The sequence below is a fragment of the Argentina silus genome, assembly GCF_951799395.1.
Source record: "Argentina silus genome assembly, chromosome: 1".
NCBI lineage: Eukaryota > Metazoa > Chordata > Actinopteri > Argentiniformes > Argentinidae > Argentina > Argentina silus.
The window spans coordinates 32,476,448-32,496,447 of record NC_139655.1 but is presented as its reverse complement, the minus strand read 5'-3'; the positions used below and the strand labels follow the sequence as shown (position 1 = coordinate 32,496,447).

The following is a 20,000-nucleotide window of genomic DNA, read 5'->3' as shown; positions in this document are numbered from 1 at the left end:
TAGGTTAGATGGGTAAATGTGGTCAGGAATAGCCTCATGTATAAATGCAGTGTACACACACACACACACACAAACTGTCCTGATGTCCTTGGATCATGTGACCTACAGGCAGTAACCAGTACGGCTCGATTCTTGGCCACACCTCTGTCACGACTGGAAGCTTATTGGATGATCACCACTGGCACTCCGTTGTGATTGAACGATACAGACGGAATGTGAACTTTACTTTGGACGGACACATGCAGCACTTCAGAACCAACGGAGAGTTTGACCATCTGGATCTGGACTATGAGGTGAGGACATACACACACACGCACGCACGCACGCACACACACACACACACACACACACACAGACACGCACGCACGCACGCACACACACACACACACACACACACACACACACACACACACACACACACACACACACACACACACACACGCACGCACGCACGCACGCACACACACACACACACACACACTCCTTAAGAAAAACTGTGGAGTCTGTCTCCTGTAGTGGTTAGTTTCTCTTCCCACACACATGGCCATCATGACAATCAGACAGTAATACTAATTAACTCACCTCACCCCTGCCTCCCCCGTGGCCTCCTCCTGAGTCACCCCTCTAACACTACGCTCCTGTGCTTGTTAGAGAGCCAGAATGTCAAATACTAGACCTCTCACCCCCTCTCTCTTGCTTCTTCTCTCTTTCAGACACATCTGTTTTTTTTCTCTCTATCTTCCTTCACTTTCTGTGTTCTGTAACTCTCCTCCCATCCCTCTTTCTCTCTCTCTCTCTCTCTCTCACTCACTTTCTCTCTCTCTCACTCACTCTCCCTCTCTCTCTCTCTCTCTCTCTCTCTCTCTCTCTCTCTCTCTCTCTCTGCCGCTCTCTCTCTCACTCTCTCTCTCTCTCTCTCTCTCTCTCTGTCATTATATGTGTTTGAATATAGATTTTCCTCCAGTGTTCTTTGCACTGTAATTTCATACCGCAGGGAGTCAGATATCGGTTTTACAATCATCTATAGGGCTAATCTATACAGACAATTACCGATGGGTGTTAATGGAATCAAACTCTACCGCGAATGCTAATTCGAAACAGGAAATTGATTTCAGAACACACAGAAAAAATTGTGAAAAAGCGGCGTGCGTGCGTGCGTGCGTGCGTGCGTGCGTGCGTGCGTGCGTGCGTGCGTGCGTGCGTGCGTGCGTGCGACCTTTTAAAGTATTGCCGAGATGGCCAATGTGGGTATTTGAAGTCTCCTGAGGGATTTATTATGTGTGTGTGTGTGTGTGTGTGTGTGTGTGTGTGTGTGTGTGTGTGTGTGTGTGTGTGTGTGTGTGTGTGTGTGTTTGTGAGTTTGTGGGTTTGAGTGTGAGGTTGGAGAGGGCAACTAGTCTCCAATTAAACTAAAGCTGTCTAATTAATGGACGTAAAGGGAAATCCATACAAGAAAGCTGAACGATGGGGTATGTGTGTGTGTGCGTGTGTGCGCGCATGTGTGTGTGTGTGTGATGTGCAATGAACCCTGGGCATATATTGGCAGCGGAATCATTGACTGACTGAGTCACCCAGATAGCGTAACTGCCTTCCGCTCAATTCTTACCACCCAGCTCATCTGCTTAGCAATGTGTGTATTTGTGTGTGCATATGTACGTGTGTGTTTGTGTGAGTGTGTGTGTGTGTGTGTGTGTGTGTGTCTGTTTTTGCGTGCAGCCTTGTGCGTATGCGTTCTGTGCTCAGCCTTGTCTGAAGATTTGTGTCTATGTACGCCCTTGGCTTTAATTAACAAGAGTAGTGAAGCATCACCACACACACTAACACAACAGAACATATCCACCAGTGCTAAACTGTTGTGTTCGGTGGGCTAATTCAAAATCCCAAAGTGACATGTGTATTAGTCACGACAGTCTCCTAATTAAATTGTGTACCTATACACAACAGTACACATTTCCAATTGGGTGTCCTTGTTGCCACATTAGAGAGATTTTTGGATGATGCATCAATACCTGAAGATACAGGTACGTGAGGGCAACTGAATTTGACTTACAAAGGAAGTTAATCTTCATTTTGCGTGGCGGGAAGGTAGTATTAGCCATTCATTTTGAGTGATAATTTGGGTAAGTTGTCAGGGGAAGGCATTAAGTAAACATTAGCATTAGCAACAACAATTAGCACATATTGCTGTCCATAGCACGATTCGAACCGGTGAGCTGTGGGTTGCTAGGCAAGCTGTTAATGCCATCACCACCCCACCAGCCTCCTTATACGGCTTTCCGGTTTCCGTATTCACCTGCCAGTATAAATAAAATCGTAAACCAGGACATGCAATTGGGAACATGTTCTGTACTATCGTGTAAAGGTACGCGATTTCAGTAGGAGACCAGTATGGTATTAGTGTATAGTAAGTAGTACTTCTCTTGCTTTGTTTCATTTAATGTCTTTATCTCTTGTTTTGTTTCATTTTGTACTGTATCTACATTCTAGACGTATTGTATTATCCGTAATCTTGTTCAATCAGCTTGTATTCACAGCTTTTGATACTGCAGTTCTAGCTCATTTCCCTCTCCCTCTCTTTATCCATCCCTCAAAACATCCATCCATCAAAACACTCATTAGATTAGATTAGATTAGATTCAACTTTATTGTCATTGTGCAGAGTACAAGTACAGAGACAACGAAATGCAGTTAGCGTCTAACCAGAAGTGCAAAATAGCAGAAAGTGCAATGAACAGTATTTACAGGCAGTGCAATATATGATCAGTAGTAGTGCAGTATAATATAGTATAGTATAGGCAGTATATATAGCAGTGCAGTATAGCAGTATGTGAGTAGCAGTAGCATTATAGCAGAATAAATAGTTACAGTATGAGCAGTGTAGCAGCATATGAGCTGTATAGGTAATGCAGTCTAGCAGTATACAGTCATGAGAAGAAATTAGGACACCCTATGAAAACCTTTGTCTTCTTCAACATATTCAAACATATGGACATTTGATATTCATTTGAACAATATTGAAAAATTGAGGTAATATAACTAAACAAATACAACTGAAACAAATTATTTAAAAAATTATTGGTAAAATGTAATTAATAGAAATGCAATCTTCTTGTGAGGAAAAAGTTAGGACACCCCTACATTTAGTTCCACTTAAAATGCCTAAAATTATAATAAAGAGCACCACATCAGGTGCAAATGATTAGAACATCGTTACAGAGGATTTTGGAGGAGCCTGTCCTATTTAAACCTCAGATATTTAGTTTGGTTTGCTCTTGATTGTTGAAGTGAGTTGCATCACCATGGCGAGATCAAAAGAGCTCTCTGAGGCCTTCAGAAGAAAAATTGTAGATGCATATGAGTCTGGGAAGGGATATAAAAAGATCTCCAAACTATTCGAAATTGGCCATTCCACTGTCCGGAAAATAATTTACAAGTGGAGAACATTTAAAACCACCACCAACATGGCCAGGTCAGGCCGCCCAAGCAAGTTCAGCCTAAGAGCTGACCGAAAGATGCTTAAAGAAGTCTCCAACAATCCCAGAATGTCATCACGAGACCTACAGGTATCTCTTGCCACAATTGATGTCAAAGTACATGCATCCACCATAAGAAAGAGACTGAACAAGTTTGCATTACATGGGAGGTGTGCAAGGAGGAAACCCCTGCTGTCAAAAAAAAACATCAGGGCAAGACTAAAGTTTGCCAGAGAACACCTAGAGAAAGACCAGAACTTCTGGAACAATGTGCTTTGGACAGATGAATCCAAAGTTGAACTATTTGGGCACAGTAAGAGTAGACATGTTTGGCGCAAAACCAAGACAGCATTTGAGAACAAGAACCTCATACCAACTGTGAAGCATGGGGGTGGAAATGTCATGGTTTGGGGCTGCTTTTCTGCAGCAGGGCCTGGTCAGCTCACCATCATAGAATCCACTATGAACTTTGTATTGTATCAGAGGGTGCTTGAGGAAAATGTGAGACCATCTGTTCGAAAGTTGAAGCTGAAGCAGATGTGGACCATGCAACATGACAATGACCCAAAACATTCCAGTAAATCTACCAAGGAATGACTCAAGAAAAATAAATTGAGAGTTCTGGAATGGTCAAGTCAAAGCCCGGATCTTAATCTTATTGAGATGCTGTGGATTGATTTGAAACTGGCTGTGCATGCAAGACACCCCTCGAACATCACACAGCTGAAAGAATTCTGCAAGGAGGAGTGGGAAAAACGTTCTCCCAATTGATGTCAGAGACCTGTAGACAGTTATAAGAAACGTCTAATTGAGGTTATTTCAGCCAAGGGGGGCAATACTAGCTATTAGGGCATAGGGTGTCCTAACTTTTTCCTCAGTAGGAATTGGCATTATTGTTAATTTTTCGTTAAATAAATGATTACAAAGTTACATTTTCATAGTTTTTTGTTCAATTACATCCCCTTTATCTATAGACATTGTTAGAAAGAAGATAACATATTGATATGTCCATATTTTTAAGAGAATAACTTAATATTTTGGGGGGTGTCCTAACTTTTTCTCATGACTGTATATGTATTAACAGTAACATGAGGTAGATGCAGAATAAATATAAATATGGAATGCCGTATAAACAGTATAGACAAGTATGTACAGTATGTGCAGTAGTATTAAAGAAAATATAGGATATGTGCATTATGTGCATTATGAACAGTATGAACAGTATGGACAGGTATGTACAGAAGAGCAGTGGTATTGAGTAAGAGTAAGAGCAGGGGAGGGGAGTAATAGTGCAATAGTGCAATTGTCCGGGTGGGGGGGGTGGGGGGGGGGGGTTGCGGGGGTAGTAGGTTGTCAGGTAGGTGTAGTGTTCGTGTTCAGCAGGGTGACAGCCGCAGGGAAGAAGCTGCCTCTGGACCTACTGGTTCGGGTGCGGAGAGACCTGTAGCGCCTCCCGGAGGGGAGTGGGGTGAAAAGTCTATGGTTGGGGTGAGAGATGTCCTTGACGATGCTGCGTCCATCCATCCATCCATCAAACCAATCATCTATCCATCCATCCATCCATCCATCCATCTTCCAACATCCTTTCATTTAATAACCAAGTCTCTCTTTCCTTCTCTTTAGTTGAGTTTCGGGGGGATGCCGTACAGTGGCAAGCCTGTAGGTGGCAGTAGGAAGAACTTTAAAGGCTGTATGGAGAGCATCAACTACAACGGAGACAACATCACAGACCTGGCACGACGCAAGAAACTAGACACCTCCAGCTTTGTAAGTAACACAAACACTGACACGCATGCACTCACACACACACACACACACACACACACACACACACACACACACACACACACACACACACACACACCACTCTCCGCTACACATATAGTACACCCTTCATTTTGATGTTCATCTCATCACTTCTATTCCCAAGGACACACAGGCCATAAATGTTAGCGTAAACACAATATACTTTTACAAGGGAGCCGGTACCACTATCAGAGGACACAATCCCATTACACACACACAGACACACGCAAGCAATTGAGACCTTTGCGGGTCCTTGCGGATGGTAATTCACTAATTAGTTGCGCTTACATTTTTTAGGGATAATACTTGACTTACATGTTAGTGTAATAAAGTGCCATTATTTTGAGAAAAAATGTTGTGAATAAAGTGGAAATCTAACTTTGAGAACAAAGTTGACATTTGTAGAATGAAATGAGTCATCTTTCCAGATTAAAGTAGGGGATTTGGTTAATTCCATGCCTTCAGGTTGCTGTGCACCACTGTTAAAATGCCAGTGAGATGACCTGATGAAACTATACTTATAACTGGCTTTAGTAACAAGGACTTCCTTGCTCTTTTAGCACATAATATCCATGTTATTATAAGTATTAGGACTTTGAAGCTTGATTGGGTCTTTTCAAAAGGAACCACACAGACATGGAGGAAATATTGCCCTTTGTGCAAAGTGAAATGAACAGTAATGGACAAATGCAAGGCTAGGGATGGTTGCATATGGTCTCATATGAGTCGATGTGGCATAGCGCGCTGGGACCTTTGACTACCGTCGTCTCAGGCGCTGTGCGCGCCTAAGCCCCACCTCTTGAGGATCAATCAACTTGATTATCTGTCGTAGAGTGTCTGAATTGCACGAAGATGCAACCGACTGTCGTTTGGCTTGCATTTGTCCATGACTGTTGTTTTCACTTCGCACAAAGGCCAAGTCATCCAACTCTGTTTGGTTCCTCCTTCTGGAAAGACCCAATCTGTGGCACAACGATGACTTTCCACTTTTTAGCCCTGAAAAAGTTCTTAGTTGCTATGGCTGTGTGTTTGGGGGTCCTGCTGTGTGATGAAGCACCGTTTAATGAGTTTGGAGGCATTTGCTTGTAACATCTTGAGCAGACAAGATGTTACTGAACACATCAAAATTAATTCAATGAAGACAAGTTTGTTCCAGTAGCAGCCTTACATACCCATAGCCATAACACCCCCTCCGTAGTGGCTAAAAAAGGTTCCTTTCTTTTTCCAATTTTAATCCTTGTTCTTAAGCCACTGTGGATAATTAACTGGCTAATAACAATAGTCCTGACGCATACGTCCAAAAGAAGTCAATGTCCCAAGGTGTTTTCCAGCAAAATCATAATAATCCATGTATTTGTCTTTACAGAGTCTTGATTAAATAAAAGAATAGAAAACGAGTTACTTGAATGAATAACATAGAACAACTTCTTATCAAAAGGATATAACAAAGGTCAGCACAGAAATGGCACGGTAAACACGGTAACAACACTGTATGCGCCCCAGCCAGCCAATCCCCCTGAGCAGTAGCGGACCAGCACTTGAGGCCCCTGAGGCCTGGGTTGAGGCCCCTGAGGCCTGGGTTGAGGCCCCTGATGCCTGGGTTGAGGCCCCTGAGGCCTGGGTTGAGGCCCCTGAGGCCTGGGTTGAGGCCCCTGAGGCCTGGGTTGAGGCCCATGAGGCCTGGGTTGAGTCTCTTGAGGCCTGGGTTAAGGCCCCTGAGGCCTGGGTTGAGTCTCCTGAGGCCTGGGTTGAGTCCCCTGAGGCCTGGGTTGACTCCCCTGAGGCCTGGGTTGAGTCCCCTGAGGCCTGGGTTGAGTCCCCTGAGGCCTGGGTTGAGTCTCCTGATGCTTGGGTTGAGTCTCCTGATGCCTGGGTTGAGTCCCCTGAGGCCTGGGTTGAGTCCCCTGAGGCCTGGGTTGAGTCTCCTGATGCTTGGGTTGAGTCTCCTGATGCCTGGGTTGAGTCCCCCTGATGCTTGGGTTGAGTCCCCTGATGCCTAGTATGTGTGAAGTTTGAATGCTTCCGGCGTGAGTACCTAGGAGAGATACAGTACGATTGTTGCATCTTGAATCTTCATGAATCGTCATCGACATTCATCGACTTAGTAACAATTAGCCTTGGCTTCAAAGCACAGCAAAGCACAGCGGCATGTCACTGAAAAAATATAACTAAAGAAGGTGTTAAATAACAAGCATAGCTTTTTAGAAACTCCTGTTGTCAGTGATAAATGTTGGCAAGTCAACAATGTGCAAGTTAAAGGCATTTATCACAAACACAATTAAATTCCTTTTAGCAGAGAACTCGCACAGCATGTCATCTCCTGTAGGAAATTGGGCACAGTGAGTGATTGTATAAATCAATCTAAAACTCTGTATTTCAGATGAATAGAACTACATTGTAAAACTGCTAATAAGGTAGTAATGTAGCCTAGCATGCACTCATCAAGCAAGGTCAAGACGAGTTCAGGTACGCCGATGTACGCATCTAGGACATGTCTAGGAAAAGCTAATATGCTTCTTCCCTTACCGGGACAATACTAAAGGTAAAATTCTGAAATAATAGAAGATTAAATCGCAATCTAAAACTTATTTGGCCGGATGGAGAAACAATATTAACTTGGCTTTCAATGAGGGAACTATGCTTTTTTCACTGCAGTTCTCCACCTGGCCACATGGTATAAACTGGTTTTAACATCTCTCTGCAGGATTGCTCCCCTGGTGTTACACATGACTTATGAGGGCGCTATGCCATGAACTACAAGAGAAGAAACATCTCAGCCTCTAGTCATGTCTGGCAGTAAACATGTACCGAAGCTGTTTTTCTCTTTCTCTCAAACTGATAGCTGTAATCAAATTCATCAAAACAGCATCTCTAATTCTCTCTGATGATTCACCCGAAGTAATTTACTCCAAAACCCTAATCAGTGTGCTCCTCTCTGTTGCTTACCCACATGAGCGCAGACACACACACACACACACACACACACACACACACACTTTCTCTCTCTCACACACAGATACGCACAAACATGCACACACACACACTAATAATGCCTAAACTGCATTATCTGGAATCACGGTGGTTGGACGTAGGCCAGCTCAATATTGCGTTGAAGTCAATGGTTAATTATTTTAATGAATCAGAGGATACGAAAGGAAAAACTGGATAATTTGTTGTGAAAGTCTATATTCACTGTTGCTATTATCACTGTGTGTGTGCACGCGTGTGTGTGTGTGTGTGTGTGTGTGTGTGTGTGTGTGCACGTGTGTGTTCAAAAACCACTTCCTGTAACATTTGTTTTGCTCTCTGTCCCTCCTCTTTTCTCCCTGTCTTTATCTCTCCCCTCTTTCGATTTATTTTCTCTCTCTCTCTCTCTCTCTCTCCCTTTCTCTCTCTCTCTCCCTCTCCCTCTCCCTCTCCCTCTCTCTCTCTCTCTCTCTCTCTCTCTCTCTCTCCCTCTCTCTCTCTCTCTCCGTAGCGTAATCTGTCGTTCTCTTGTGTGGATACCCACTCCTTCCCGGTCTTCTTCAACGCCACAAGTTTCTTGCAACTCCCGGGCAGAGCCAATCACAATGCTGTATCCGTGGGGTTCCAGTTCCGCACATGGAACCCCGATGGACTCCTCCTCTTTAGTAACCTTGACGACGGGACGCTGGAGATCTCCCTCGACGACGGGAAGATTGGAGTTCACATCAACGTAACGCAGCAGAAGAATACAAGGATAGACATATCGTCAGGTAGGCCAAGATTACACACACACGCACGCACACACACACACACACACACACACACACACACACCATCCACATCCATAAGCCATACTTAGTCTGCACTGTTTATTTTGTACGTGCAAAGAAAATATGTATATTTTCTTCTTATTATATTTTAGTTACCAGTGGCATTTTTAACACCAAAATTCTGGTGGTGCGAGTCAAAAACTCTCAGATGCACACAGTCAAACAAAACACATCACCTGTCATACACACCTGTCAACACAGTAAACACTGTTCTCCACACTATACTGGACATTCCCATACCCGCAATGATGCAGAAAACACAACCTTTCATAATATACGGCCAGTTCAGAAGTGTGTGTACCTGGACCAGTATAGCTCCTGTCCGCCGATCATCCGTTCAATGTTATTACACATAATTTTTTTAATTAATTGTGGATAGTCACATTATAACAGTTTTTGCGCCCCGTTGTTCAATTTAAATTGGATGGCTTACTCTTAATATCATCAAACGACCCAGGTGTTGAACAAGTCACTGATATCTTAGCTTTTAAGTCAAGTTGGCGAACAACCTTTACCATTATTCACAGAGTGTCCAGGGATTTAACTCTGGCAATACTTGTTTCAACCACTAGTCGGACTGCTGGCCCCTCGACCGTTGCCAGCCCCAATTGGGCGTCACCGTGGTAGAAAACAGTAGCAGTGAACTAGCCAGCCAGTCGCAAAAGACGGCCAAGTATAGCCACACGTTGTATAACTTCTCAACACAAGGAAAATCAATCACAGCAACACTGCCAATGTATTATGATCCCAAGCAACTTTTTAACAATTCAATTGATTTGACAAAGGGAAGATATTACTATTACTATTGTAAGACATAGTCTTGAGTCTAATTTCATGCAACTGCTCTATCTGCTGGCCCCACCGGCCCTGACTGATGGAACGCCGGTGTTTAGATCCGTATAAAAAAAAAAATAGCAGAGTTTTTTGTCGCGTAATAGTGTTTTTCAGTCACTCCTAACTTGTCTTCATTCAACCAACTTGCAGTCCATCAACTGGTCCTCATGCCCGCTTCACCTCTTCTACCCCTCCTCTCTTCCTAAATACACTCATCCATTCTGTCCATTCCTGCTCTAATAGGCCATTATACCCTGGGGTAGATACTCCTACAGTGTTAACCTCAAGGCTAATTGGAGTCTGTTAGTACCTCTGTAAGAAAGACATGCACGCACACACGCACGCACGCACGCACGCATACATACACACACACACACGCACTGCCTCGAATACTGGACACAGCAGGGGCTACTGAGACTCGTAATGTGGTGCTCAGTGGCTATTAAAAGCAAATATACTGATCCATACCAACATGAAGGCACACACACAGATACACACACACACACACACACACACACACACACACACACACACACACACACACAGTACCTTGTCATTGGATATAAGGTGCATGGTGTTTTCGGTTGATTCGCTTCTCTATCTAATGGCAACAGCAGGGTTTGGGAGCTACCATCACTGTATCTTTATAGAACCTTCTAGAACATTCCACATTATCTGGATTTTTATTATATGAATATGTTTTAGCGCTGTATGGAAAATGAACACTCTAACAGTGTCTCAGTCAGAGAGAATAGAGTGAGAGAGGGTGGGAGACAGAGAGGGAGACAGAGAGGGAGACAGAGGGTGGGAGAGAGTTTTATGTCCTTGCACTGATCGCCACCAATGACCTGATAATAGCTTTATGACCTCATTCCCTATCATCGTGGTAACCCGGGGGTGTAAGGTCATTAAAGTTAACATCCCCTGCTGATTGCAGACAGACGGAGAGATGGACTATTCATGGACAGTTACCAATGCACGCACACACACGCACACACACACATGCACAGACAGACAGACAGACACACACACACACACATACGCACAGACACAAACACACTCGCACACACACACGCTGATAATGTCGGTGGTTGGACGTTTGCAGCTATGTCTGATGTCTAAGGCTCGTAAAGAGAGCCTCCTTTCCCTCTCGAGAGTAGAATACTTTAATTTCCATCCCCTCTTTTCTCTTTAAATGGCTTCTGAAGGAGTGAGTGAGCGAGCGAATAAGGAGAAGATGAGCCTGTGAGGGCACTAAGTGAGGGTGTGTGTGTCTTAATGGTGTGTGTGTGTGTGTGTGTGTGTGTGTGTGTGTGTGTGTGTGTGTGTGTGTGTGTGTGTGTGTGTGTGTGTGCGGGCGGGCGTGCGTGCGGACGTGCGGGCGGGCGGGCAGGCAGGCGTGCGTGCGTGTGTGTGTGTGTGTGTGTGTGTGTGGGTACTTAAGTGGGTGATTCCGTGGGGGACTCTTGTCTAATTGCCACATCGCTTTCCTTTTACTTACTCATTACCTCAACCCAATCCTCTTATCACTCCTACAGTATTACCCCATCTCTCTCTCTCTCTCTCTCTCTCTCTCTCTCTCTCTCTCTCTCTCTCTCTCAGCAGAGGGATGCAGCATCATATGGCTGCTGGCTTAATGTTTTCATTGGAAATAGATCTGGGAAAGATCTGTGACTTTGACCCAGACTCTCACACACTCTCTTCCCCTCTCTCTCTCTCCCTCTCCCTCTCTCTCTCTCTCTCTCTCTCTCTCTCTCTCCCTCTCTCTCATGGTTGTGTGCATGTCCCTGCAGAGTTCTAACACTTGCGTTTACGTTTGGCTCTGTGTCTACAGGAAGTCCAGGGTTTGCAGTCTGGAAAAACATATTCTCACACTTTGGTGCACAGTCGTCTAATTAGAGAACATCTGAAAAAAGATGTATCGCCCTCTTGACGATATCATCGAAATATATTGCTGGGTTTCCATGGAGACAACCTTGGTGTACCGAGAGCCTGATTACCACTAATTAGTTATTAGTGAAGAAGGTAATCACAGGATAGCAGCTACTAGACGCACATAAGCATACTGAAATAGGCACGCACGCACACACACACACACACACACACACACACACACACACACACACACACACACACACACACACACACACACACACACACACTCACACTCACACACACACTATAAGAATACCTCTCTGATGAGACAGATGAAACTAGACAAGAGGGGAGAAAGTGGAAGGTCGTCGTCGAGGATCAGTGAATCTGTGGGATGACTAATCATGTTACTGTCCAGAGCTGCCAGGATGGAGCTCCGTAGGCTAGCACGTCTGGAACACATCTTATGGACTCAGGCTTCCCTCTCTCTCTCTCTGTCTCTACCTCCCTCCATCTATCTCTCTCCCACCCTCTCTCACTCTTTTCTCTCTGACTGAGAGAGAGAGGCAGAGAGACAGAGAGAGAGAGAGAGAGAGACAGAGAGAGAGACAGAGAGAGAGGCATGCACACACACACACACACACACACACACACACACACACACAGAGAGAGAGAGACAGATAGAGAGAGACAGAGAGAGAGGCATGCATGCACACACACAAATAAATAACACACACCCTTTAGATCAGTCAGGCTGGAGTCATATTTACTTTGCCTTTATAGCTTCAGTTTCTCCCCCTCCAGAGGTGTTGACTAGACACCTGGTAAATGCTACTTTGTGTCAGATGGTGTTTCGAATATTGAATTGACACTCCGGATGTATGGGGGAATCTGCTGGCATATTGGCACACACATCTGTCAAAGGTTTGTAAAACAAACAGTACTGGTTGTGACACTGAGTGTGTGTGTGTGTGTGTGTGTGTGTGTGTGTGTGTGTGTGTGTGTGTGTGTGTGTGTGTGTGTGTGTGTGTGTGTGTGTGTGTGTGTGTGTGTGTGTGTGTGTGTGTGTGTGTGTGTGTGTGTGACATTGCCAACAGGCTGACACAGTCATGATGACTGACTTCCTCTCAGTGTTATTTCTGTCCGGATGATGATGTGTTGTTGGTGAAATGCATCGTGGGCGTTTTTTACATGGACACTTAGCCAAGTATGGCTTTCAGCTGTAGACCCTCCACCTCATCACTGTTTACTTCCTTTCTACTGTCTGTCTGTCTCTCTCTCTCTCAAAATGTCCAATAACACACACACACACACACACACACACACACACACACATCATTTCTGACAATATCGAAAAGGAAAACATCACAACAATGGAAGGCCTCAAGGCACACAGGATAAGGAAAAACACTACAGCCTCCCATGATTATAATGTTATATTATCTTTCTTTTGTGTGCGTGTGCGTGTGCGTGAGATGATGTTATATTGTGGTCTTTATGTGGATGGTGAAATGCAAAGCTCTCAAATCGCCTCAGAGGGCCAAATATTAAGGACTTAGGCAGAGAAGGAAAATTTATAAGAGCCACAGGGCTCCATAAATTTGTCGAAGGGAAAATTAATTTATACTTGCAGGATCAATATGTAATAGACGACCTAGGAGGGCAGAGGAGAAGAGTGGAGGGGAGAGAGGGAGGGAGGGAGGGAGGGAGGGAGAGAGAAGGGGCATAGGATGGAGAGAGCAGGTGGGAGAAAGAGAAGGAGAGAGAAGAGCGGACAGCAGAATGCATGGCATCAAACAGTGGTATCTTTTTTTTTTTTTTTTTTTTTTACTGTATAACACTTAGGCTGAAAGCCATATTCTTATTTTTGCCTAAATGACCATATCCAAAATAAACTGCTTTTAACATTGAAAATATGATGTTGACATGCAAAACCAAGGTTGTCAGTTGATACTGCAGGTAACACCTTGACGTTTTTGTGGATATGCAAAGATCATAGATCAGAATAACATATTACACATGACAAAGAGATAAGGTGCAAATGAAAATATTTAAAATCATATTTTTTCAATTTGATTTGTAAACAATTAAAGTATATAACCTTTTTTTAACATTTACCCAGAAAGGATTTGATGTAGACATCAAAGTCACTTTACTGGGCCTTTAAGATGAAGGGGGATCTTAAAGAGATCAGTAGAGATTACAGTATATTACAGTATATTACAGTATATTACAGTATATCAGAAGGTTTCAGTCGCTTGTGTCCCTAAACATATTTCGAGTCCTGATGACTAACCCTAACCATGGCAAATGTGTGTCTCAACTCTCAATAATGAGCAAGAAAGAGCCAGTCAGAGTATTACTGTAACACTGATCTGGAGAAATCCACTCCCGAAGTTCACTCTATTTTTTAGGTAACGGCTATTGCATTCTAAAACCGCAGATACTCGCACCGCGGCTCAAATGAAGACTTTTTGTCTGACATTTAGAAAATCACAGTGTTCACAGTTCAGCTCATGAGTTTTTCTGCTTCACTTTAGCTAAACTGTAATGCAAGACCAGTTAGCTAACCCTAACCCTAGCCAGTGAGTTTACAGTTGGTGCAGTTATAAGGAGCTAGCCACACATCTCAAACTGAAAGCTATATCTACCTTATCATTTAAGGCATGAAAACATGTTGTTTTAGTGAAATCTGTTAATCCCAAATCCCAAAACAGCCCATGTAAGGGTTTTTGACAAATTGTTTTTATATGCTAATTAGGGGGCAACGACATGCAACTGGAAATGATAGAACACGTCACATATTTGGTTCCTTACCCTGAAAGTAGTCTTTGGTCAAGGACACACTTCAATCAACACTTTGGTTCTGTTTATTTTGGTTCTGGGCACTGTAACTAACAGCTAACCAAATACTGTATGTGATTTTATAATTTGGATGAATATTCTTTTCTGTTGGAAAGCCTTTGCTGTTTGTGTTTTTTTCTCCCTCGGAGAACAATGTGCTCCAACCATTATGGACTGAAGAATAACAGGTTCAAGCCCAGCCAAGGGAAAGTGGCTTTAAAAACTTTGAAAATAGAACAGACATTGAATTATATTTTTGCAATATCAAAGAATACACTCCCTCTCTCCCTCTCCCTTCCTCTCAATGTCTGCTGAGGCTAAATCTGATCAGATACTCCCCACCTTTCATCTGTCCCAGTGTTCCTCCAGGCAAAGATGTTTTCAGAAATAAATGGTGAGAGACAGACAGACATACACACACACACACACACACACACACACACAGTTTCAGAAGCCAGTGGGATATCTGGAGGCATAGCAGGGTACAGAGGTAGACAGGTTTGAACCTGCGGCATGGGCTTACTAGTGTCTGAACCTGTAAAATACCCACTGATCCTCTCTGCCTCGTCTAGACTAACACAGTCACAGGCTTTGTCTCTATGATGTCACAGGGCTTCCTTTCCTCGTCTCCTTTCCTTGTATACGTTCGTATTATTCTTTCAACCGAAACTTGCTATTAGAATATCTGAGGCCCTGTCATGGGAAATATTTACATTGTGGGGCCGTGCCAATGGGGAAGCGACCCAAAAATATGCATTTCAGAAAAAGTCGATTGCAACTATTAGTGTTATGAAATTCAGCTTAATCAGTTCCTCTCCCTCTGCTCTCTTAGACCAGTTTCCAAATGTGTAAAAGCCTTTTGTGGTTGTATCAGAATGCAGCAATTAGAACAATCACAATATGACACTTATGGCAAAATGTCAAACGATACAAAAAAGAGCCTATCTGGCTTTTAATGATGCATATGTATTGATTAGAGAGGAACATTTGGAGGCTTCAACCACAGAACTGCTCACAACAGAAAGCGGAGGACGTTACAGCATGTATGATGCTCCCCTCACATAGGGAAGAGCAGGAAGCCACTGACGGTGCTGTGGTTATCTGCATTATCCTAGAGCCACCAGCCTGTGAGGAGATGCATGCACGTAGACCCACATCCCCCTGCACCAGCTGTTCATGTGTATGTGTCACTCTCACCATTGTTGTATTCTCTATTATTCATAACTCATCTGGTCATGATGGTACAGGCTTACACCCATCCATAATGAACTATGGTACTCCATGACAGTGAGTCTGAAGTAGTAGACTCCTCTCTGTCAGTGATGTTGGACTGTAGCTGGATTCAGTGTGTGGAGATTTGTGTCATCAGTACCTGTAGTTGGGTTGTAGGCTGTGTTCCCAAGAAAAAGAATACATGAATAAACAATGAAATGCAAATTAAACATCCAATATTCTGTAAGTTTAAAATTGTACAACTGTATCTCGAGCTGTTGGCAGAGGTGGGCTGTCTTTGACCATGTTTGGGAGGTCGGTTTGTTTCAAATGTCCTTACACCACTGCTGACTAGAAGTTTTAAAATGAATTATTCTCACCTAATTTTGATGGAAAGCACATACTTGTTCATTAGGAATCACTTTGTTTCGACCATTATCCCCACATCTGGGAGATTGTATTGCATCTGACAAATAGTGAGATGACACTATCAATGTAAATCACATAAATGTGACTCCTGCTAAAAACAGCCTTTAGTGTAAATAATTACACATTTCCTTACACTATAACAGATCAAAATAGTGGATGGAAGGAAGAAGACAGGTCTGAACCTGTCATGTGACTTTACTTGTGTAGAAACATGTTAAGTACCCGCTAATCTAGACTGACACAGTCACCTGCTCTGTCTCCATGGTATCATATAGCTCCATGTCCTTCCTTGTAGCCTTGCATTGCCCTCTTTCATGTAATGAAATTAAATTTGAATTAAGTTCAATTCAATTAATCCCAGTCCTCTACACCCTGCCAATGTCAAATCTCCAAAAGCCTGTAGGTTTATCAGGTTCACTTTTGGTAGAATGCCAATGAGAAAAAAGAGAGTGATATCATGATTATTCATTAGTTACTGTAGAGAGAAATCTTGAGAGCTTTAAGCCCATAACATCTCACATCAAGATGAGTTCATGACAGCATGCACAGTGTTCCCCTCATAGTACGAAAGAGGAGGAAGCCACTGAAGGTGCTGTGGTTATGTAAACTCATAATGCCCATATCCTGAGGGGTGACACATGTAGACCACATCCCCCTCCTCCAGCTCTGGAGTCAATGCATTAGATATGTATGTGCTTCTCTTATTATGTAGTATGTACTGTCATTATTAGACATAACTCTCTGGTCATTGTGGTACAGCTGTACACCCATGGTGGCTAACCTGCGTGACTCATAGGCAGTGAATCTGAAGTAGTAGACTCCTCTCACTGGTGCCTTAAAGACACCTGCATCAGAGGAGAAACTGTCAGTCTTTCATTGACACTGTTAGTAATGCTGGACTGTAGCTGGATTCAGTGTGTGTAGGTTAGTGTGGTCAGTACCTGTAATTGGGTTGTAGGCTTGGCCCATGTTGGTGAAGACTTTACTGTAGATCAGGGTGGTGTCAGTATCGAATGGTCCTACATCTCCTGAGTCAGTCAAACCAGCAGAGAAGACCACCTCTGATTGGTCTGTGAACACAAGGGATTAGTGAAAAAATGATTTTCTCATCAGTATCACTTCTGAAAAGTCAACAAAATGTCAACAGAGTAAACCAAACGTCTATTGATATCGTACCGAGGAAATCAAACTCTAATAGGAGACATAAACGTGCAATCTTTTAGTGAAAGGTGAAGTGCATTTGTTATTAATTTGTTTTATCTGCATTCTCTGTCTTCAGGTCCTACAGCTCCCTCTCATTGGCACTCAGTCTGACCTCAATCTGAGCAAACCTATACTCCGATAAAAGAAACCTAACCCTAACTAAACAATGAAATGCAAATAAAACATCCACTATTCTGTCAGTTTATCCATTTACAAATGCTTATTATTTTGAATCGATTACATCACCTGCTCCTCCACCTCGTTCTTCTGGAGCTGCAGTTCAGTCTTAGTGACACTCAGCTCCTCTCTAAGAGACTAACCTCCTCACTCACCTCCTTCTCACCTGGCTGTCACTCTGGCCCCCATGGTGGACAGTTCAGTGGCTTGTGCTGGACATTAAGGAAACATAACAATTATCAAATGTTGTTGACCCTCCACTGATCTGACCTTGGTCACAATGAACAATGAACACGATGAATGAATGGTCCATATCCAGACACAACAGTCTATGACCCGCTTTCTCATTCTCCGGCTTCTCTACCTTGTTGTTGGTGAGCCTCAGTTCAAATCGTTGGTCATCACTGGTCATCACTGATGGTCTCCATGTACCTCAGTTCCACTCTCTGCTTCGTCACCATGTGTCTCAGCTCCTTCAGTTCAGTCCAGGTGTCAGGGGGGGTGGTGGTCTTCTGGTTTTCAGTGTCAGTCTGGACCTCTCTCACCCTGCTTTCTGCATCTTCACTGTGACCCTGTTGAGTGGTTTTATCCTCTCTGACCCCTCCACTCTCTCCCTGAGTCCAGACAGACAGACAGAACAGCAATGCCAGAGCTGCAGAACCCCTCATTCTGAAATGACATCTCTTCAGAAATAATGTAGTCTGTGAAGCTTAGTAAGCTTCCTTATGTTTACCTACAGTGTGTTGAGCCACTGGATGAGAATTCAACATATGTTTCTGACGTAACATTCAGAGATAACGGCAAGTATTCTGATTAATAAGCGGAACACTGGGTAAAATGACCTCATAGCAGGTATTTGACTCTGTGAAAGAATGTCTGTGGGAAAACTGAAAGTCTGTGGGAGAACTGAACCTGTTACTGACATGAAGGTATCTTTATCTCCATATAGTCTGAACATGTTGCTGTTTCCACTGAAATCCAACCGAGTGCTTCCTGAAGAGACAGTCGTTAATATATAAGAAAAAAAAAAGGTTTATTAAGTAAACTTTTTTTTGTTTTTTACTGTGTAACATGTCTATAGTTTCTCTGTGTGTAATCTCTAACGTATCTGAGCTGTGTCTGTGAGCTGGCACGTGCAAGGGGGGTGTCTCTTTGGCGTTACCATAGTGACAGTGGGAATGTGTGTGTCACAGAGGGCTGTGCTGGATCTGCTCTGGATGATAAGTGAAATGGCTGTCAGTGTTTCAGGTCCCCATGTGCCTTCACTCTTTTACTCCCCCCCCCCCCCCCCCCCCTTACTTGACTCCCTACACCTACCCTCACCTCTATCATCTCTCACCCCCACTCTCCCCCTATGCTCTCCCCCACCATGCTCCTCTCGTCGTAGGCATGTTTAGGTTTCAACTGATGTCATTCAAACTGAAACATACAATACTGCAGTACTCCAAATCACATCAAATCAAACTCTGTTGGTGTAGCACATTTTGACAAGGATGCAATAAATCCAGCAGAGAGAGAAGCAGGCACGGTAAAGGTTAAAAGCCAGCCCCCCTCAGATCTTCTGGAAGGCTGTTTCAGAGGCTGGGGCATACAAACTAAAAGCCCTCCATGCCTCTTGGTCCTAGTAAAAAGGCCAGTGCCAAGAGGACCTGAGGGATCTACTGGGTACAGTACATAACTTAATAGCATGCCTGTCATGTACTGGGGTGCAAGACCATGAAGTGATTTAAAGACCAATACAAGTCTTAAAATCAATTCTAAAACTAACAAATCTTCGAGATGTCAGTCCTACTCCCGCTGTCCCCTCCTCTCCCCCTTTCTCCCTCTGTTTATTCCCCCTTTCTCCCTCCCTCCCTTATCCCGCTCTCCATCCGCCCTCTCCTGTACTAGGAGAGACAGGTGTTGTGTTCCATGGTGGTTAAAGTTAGGCCTCCTTATCGATTGGCTGTCATTGGTTTGTCAGAAGTGGGAGGTTTTTGTCTATATTTGTGAGGTCTGTTCGATACCAGTTTCTGTAGACAGCTGACAAGTGGAAAGTTCTCACCTGGCTCATTCTCGTGGATTTCGAAGCTGATCTGAACTTGTGGAACGTTTTGGCGGAATGTTTTTCATCAATTTTCTTGGGCAGGTGACCGATCATAACTCTTGCAATGGGTGGAGAGTGAGAGAGAGAGAGAGAGTGAGAGTGAGAGAGAGAGAGTGAGAGAGAGATGGGCAGATGGAGAGAGCAGTAAGAGATTGTGATGGGCAGGGGCCGAATTCAGAGAAGGTGGCCGTTTTTTAAAGATAAATAATATTTTACATGGAATGACTTGATTTTCTTTGCCATGCTGCTACTAAACAACTAATC

At 43.6% G+C, this 20,000-nt stretch overlaps 1 protein-coding gene across 1 annotated transcript in view; it reads left to right on the top strand.

Annotated features, from left to right (window-relative positions):
* The window catches only part of cntnap2a (contactin associated protein 2a), a gene marked incomplete at its 5' end in the record, with an annotated part of 274,861 nt that overhangs the window by 125,974 nt on the left and 128,887 nt on the right, over window positions 1-20,000 (top strand). The window contains 3 exons of the mRNA XM_083686867.1: window positions 109-293; window positions 5,097-5,240; window positions 8,758-9,016. Coding sequence (XP_083542993.1) covers window positions 109-293; window positions 5,097-5,240; window positions 8,758-9,016 — 588 coding nt within the window. The remainder of the gene's footprint in view (window positions 1-108; window positions 294-5,096; window positions 5,241-8,757; window positions 9,017-20,000) is intronic.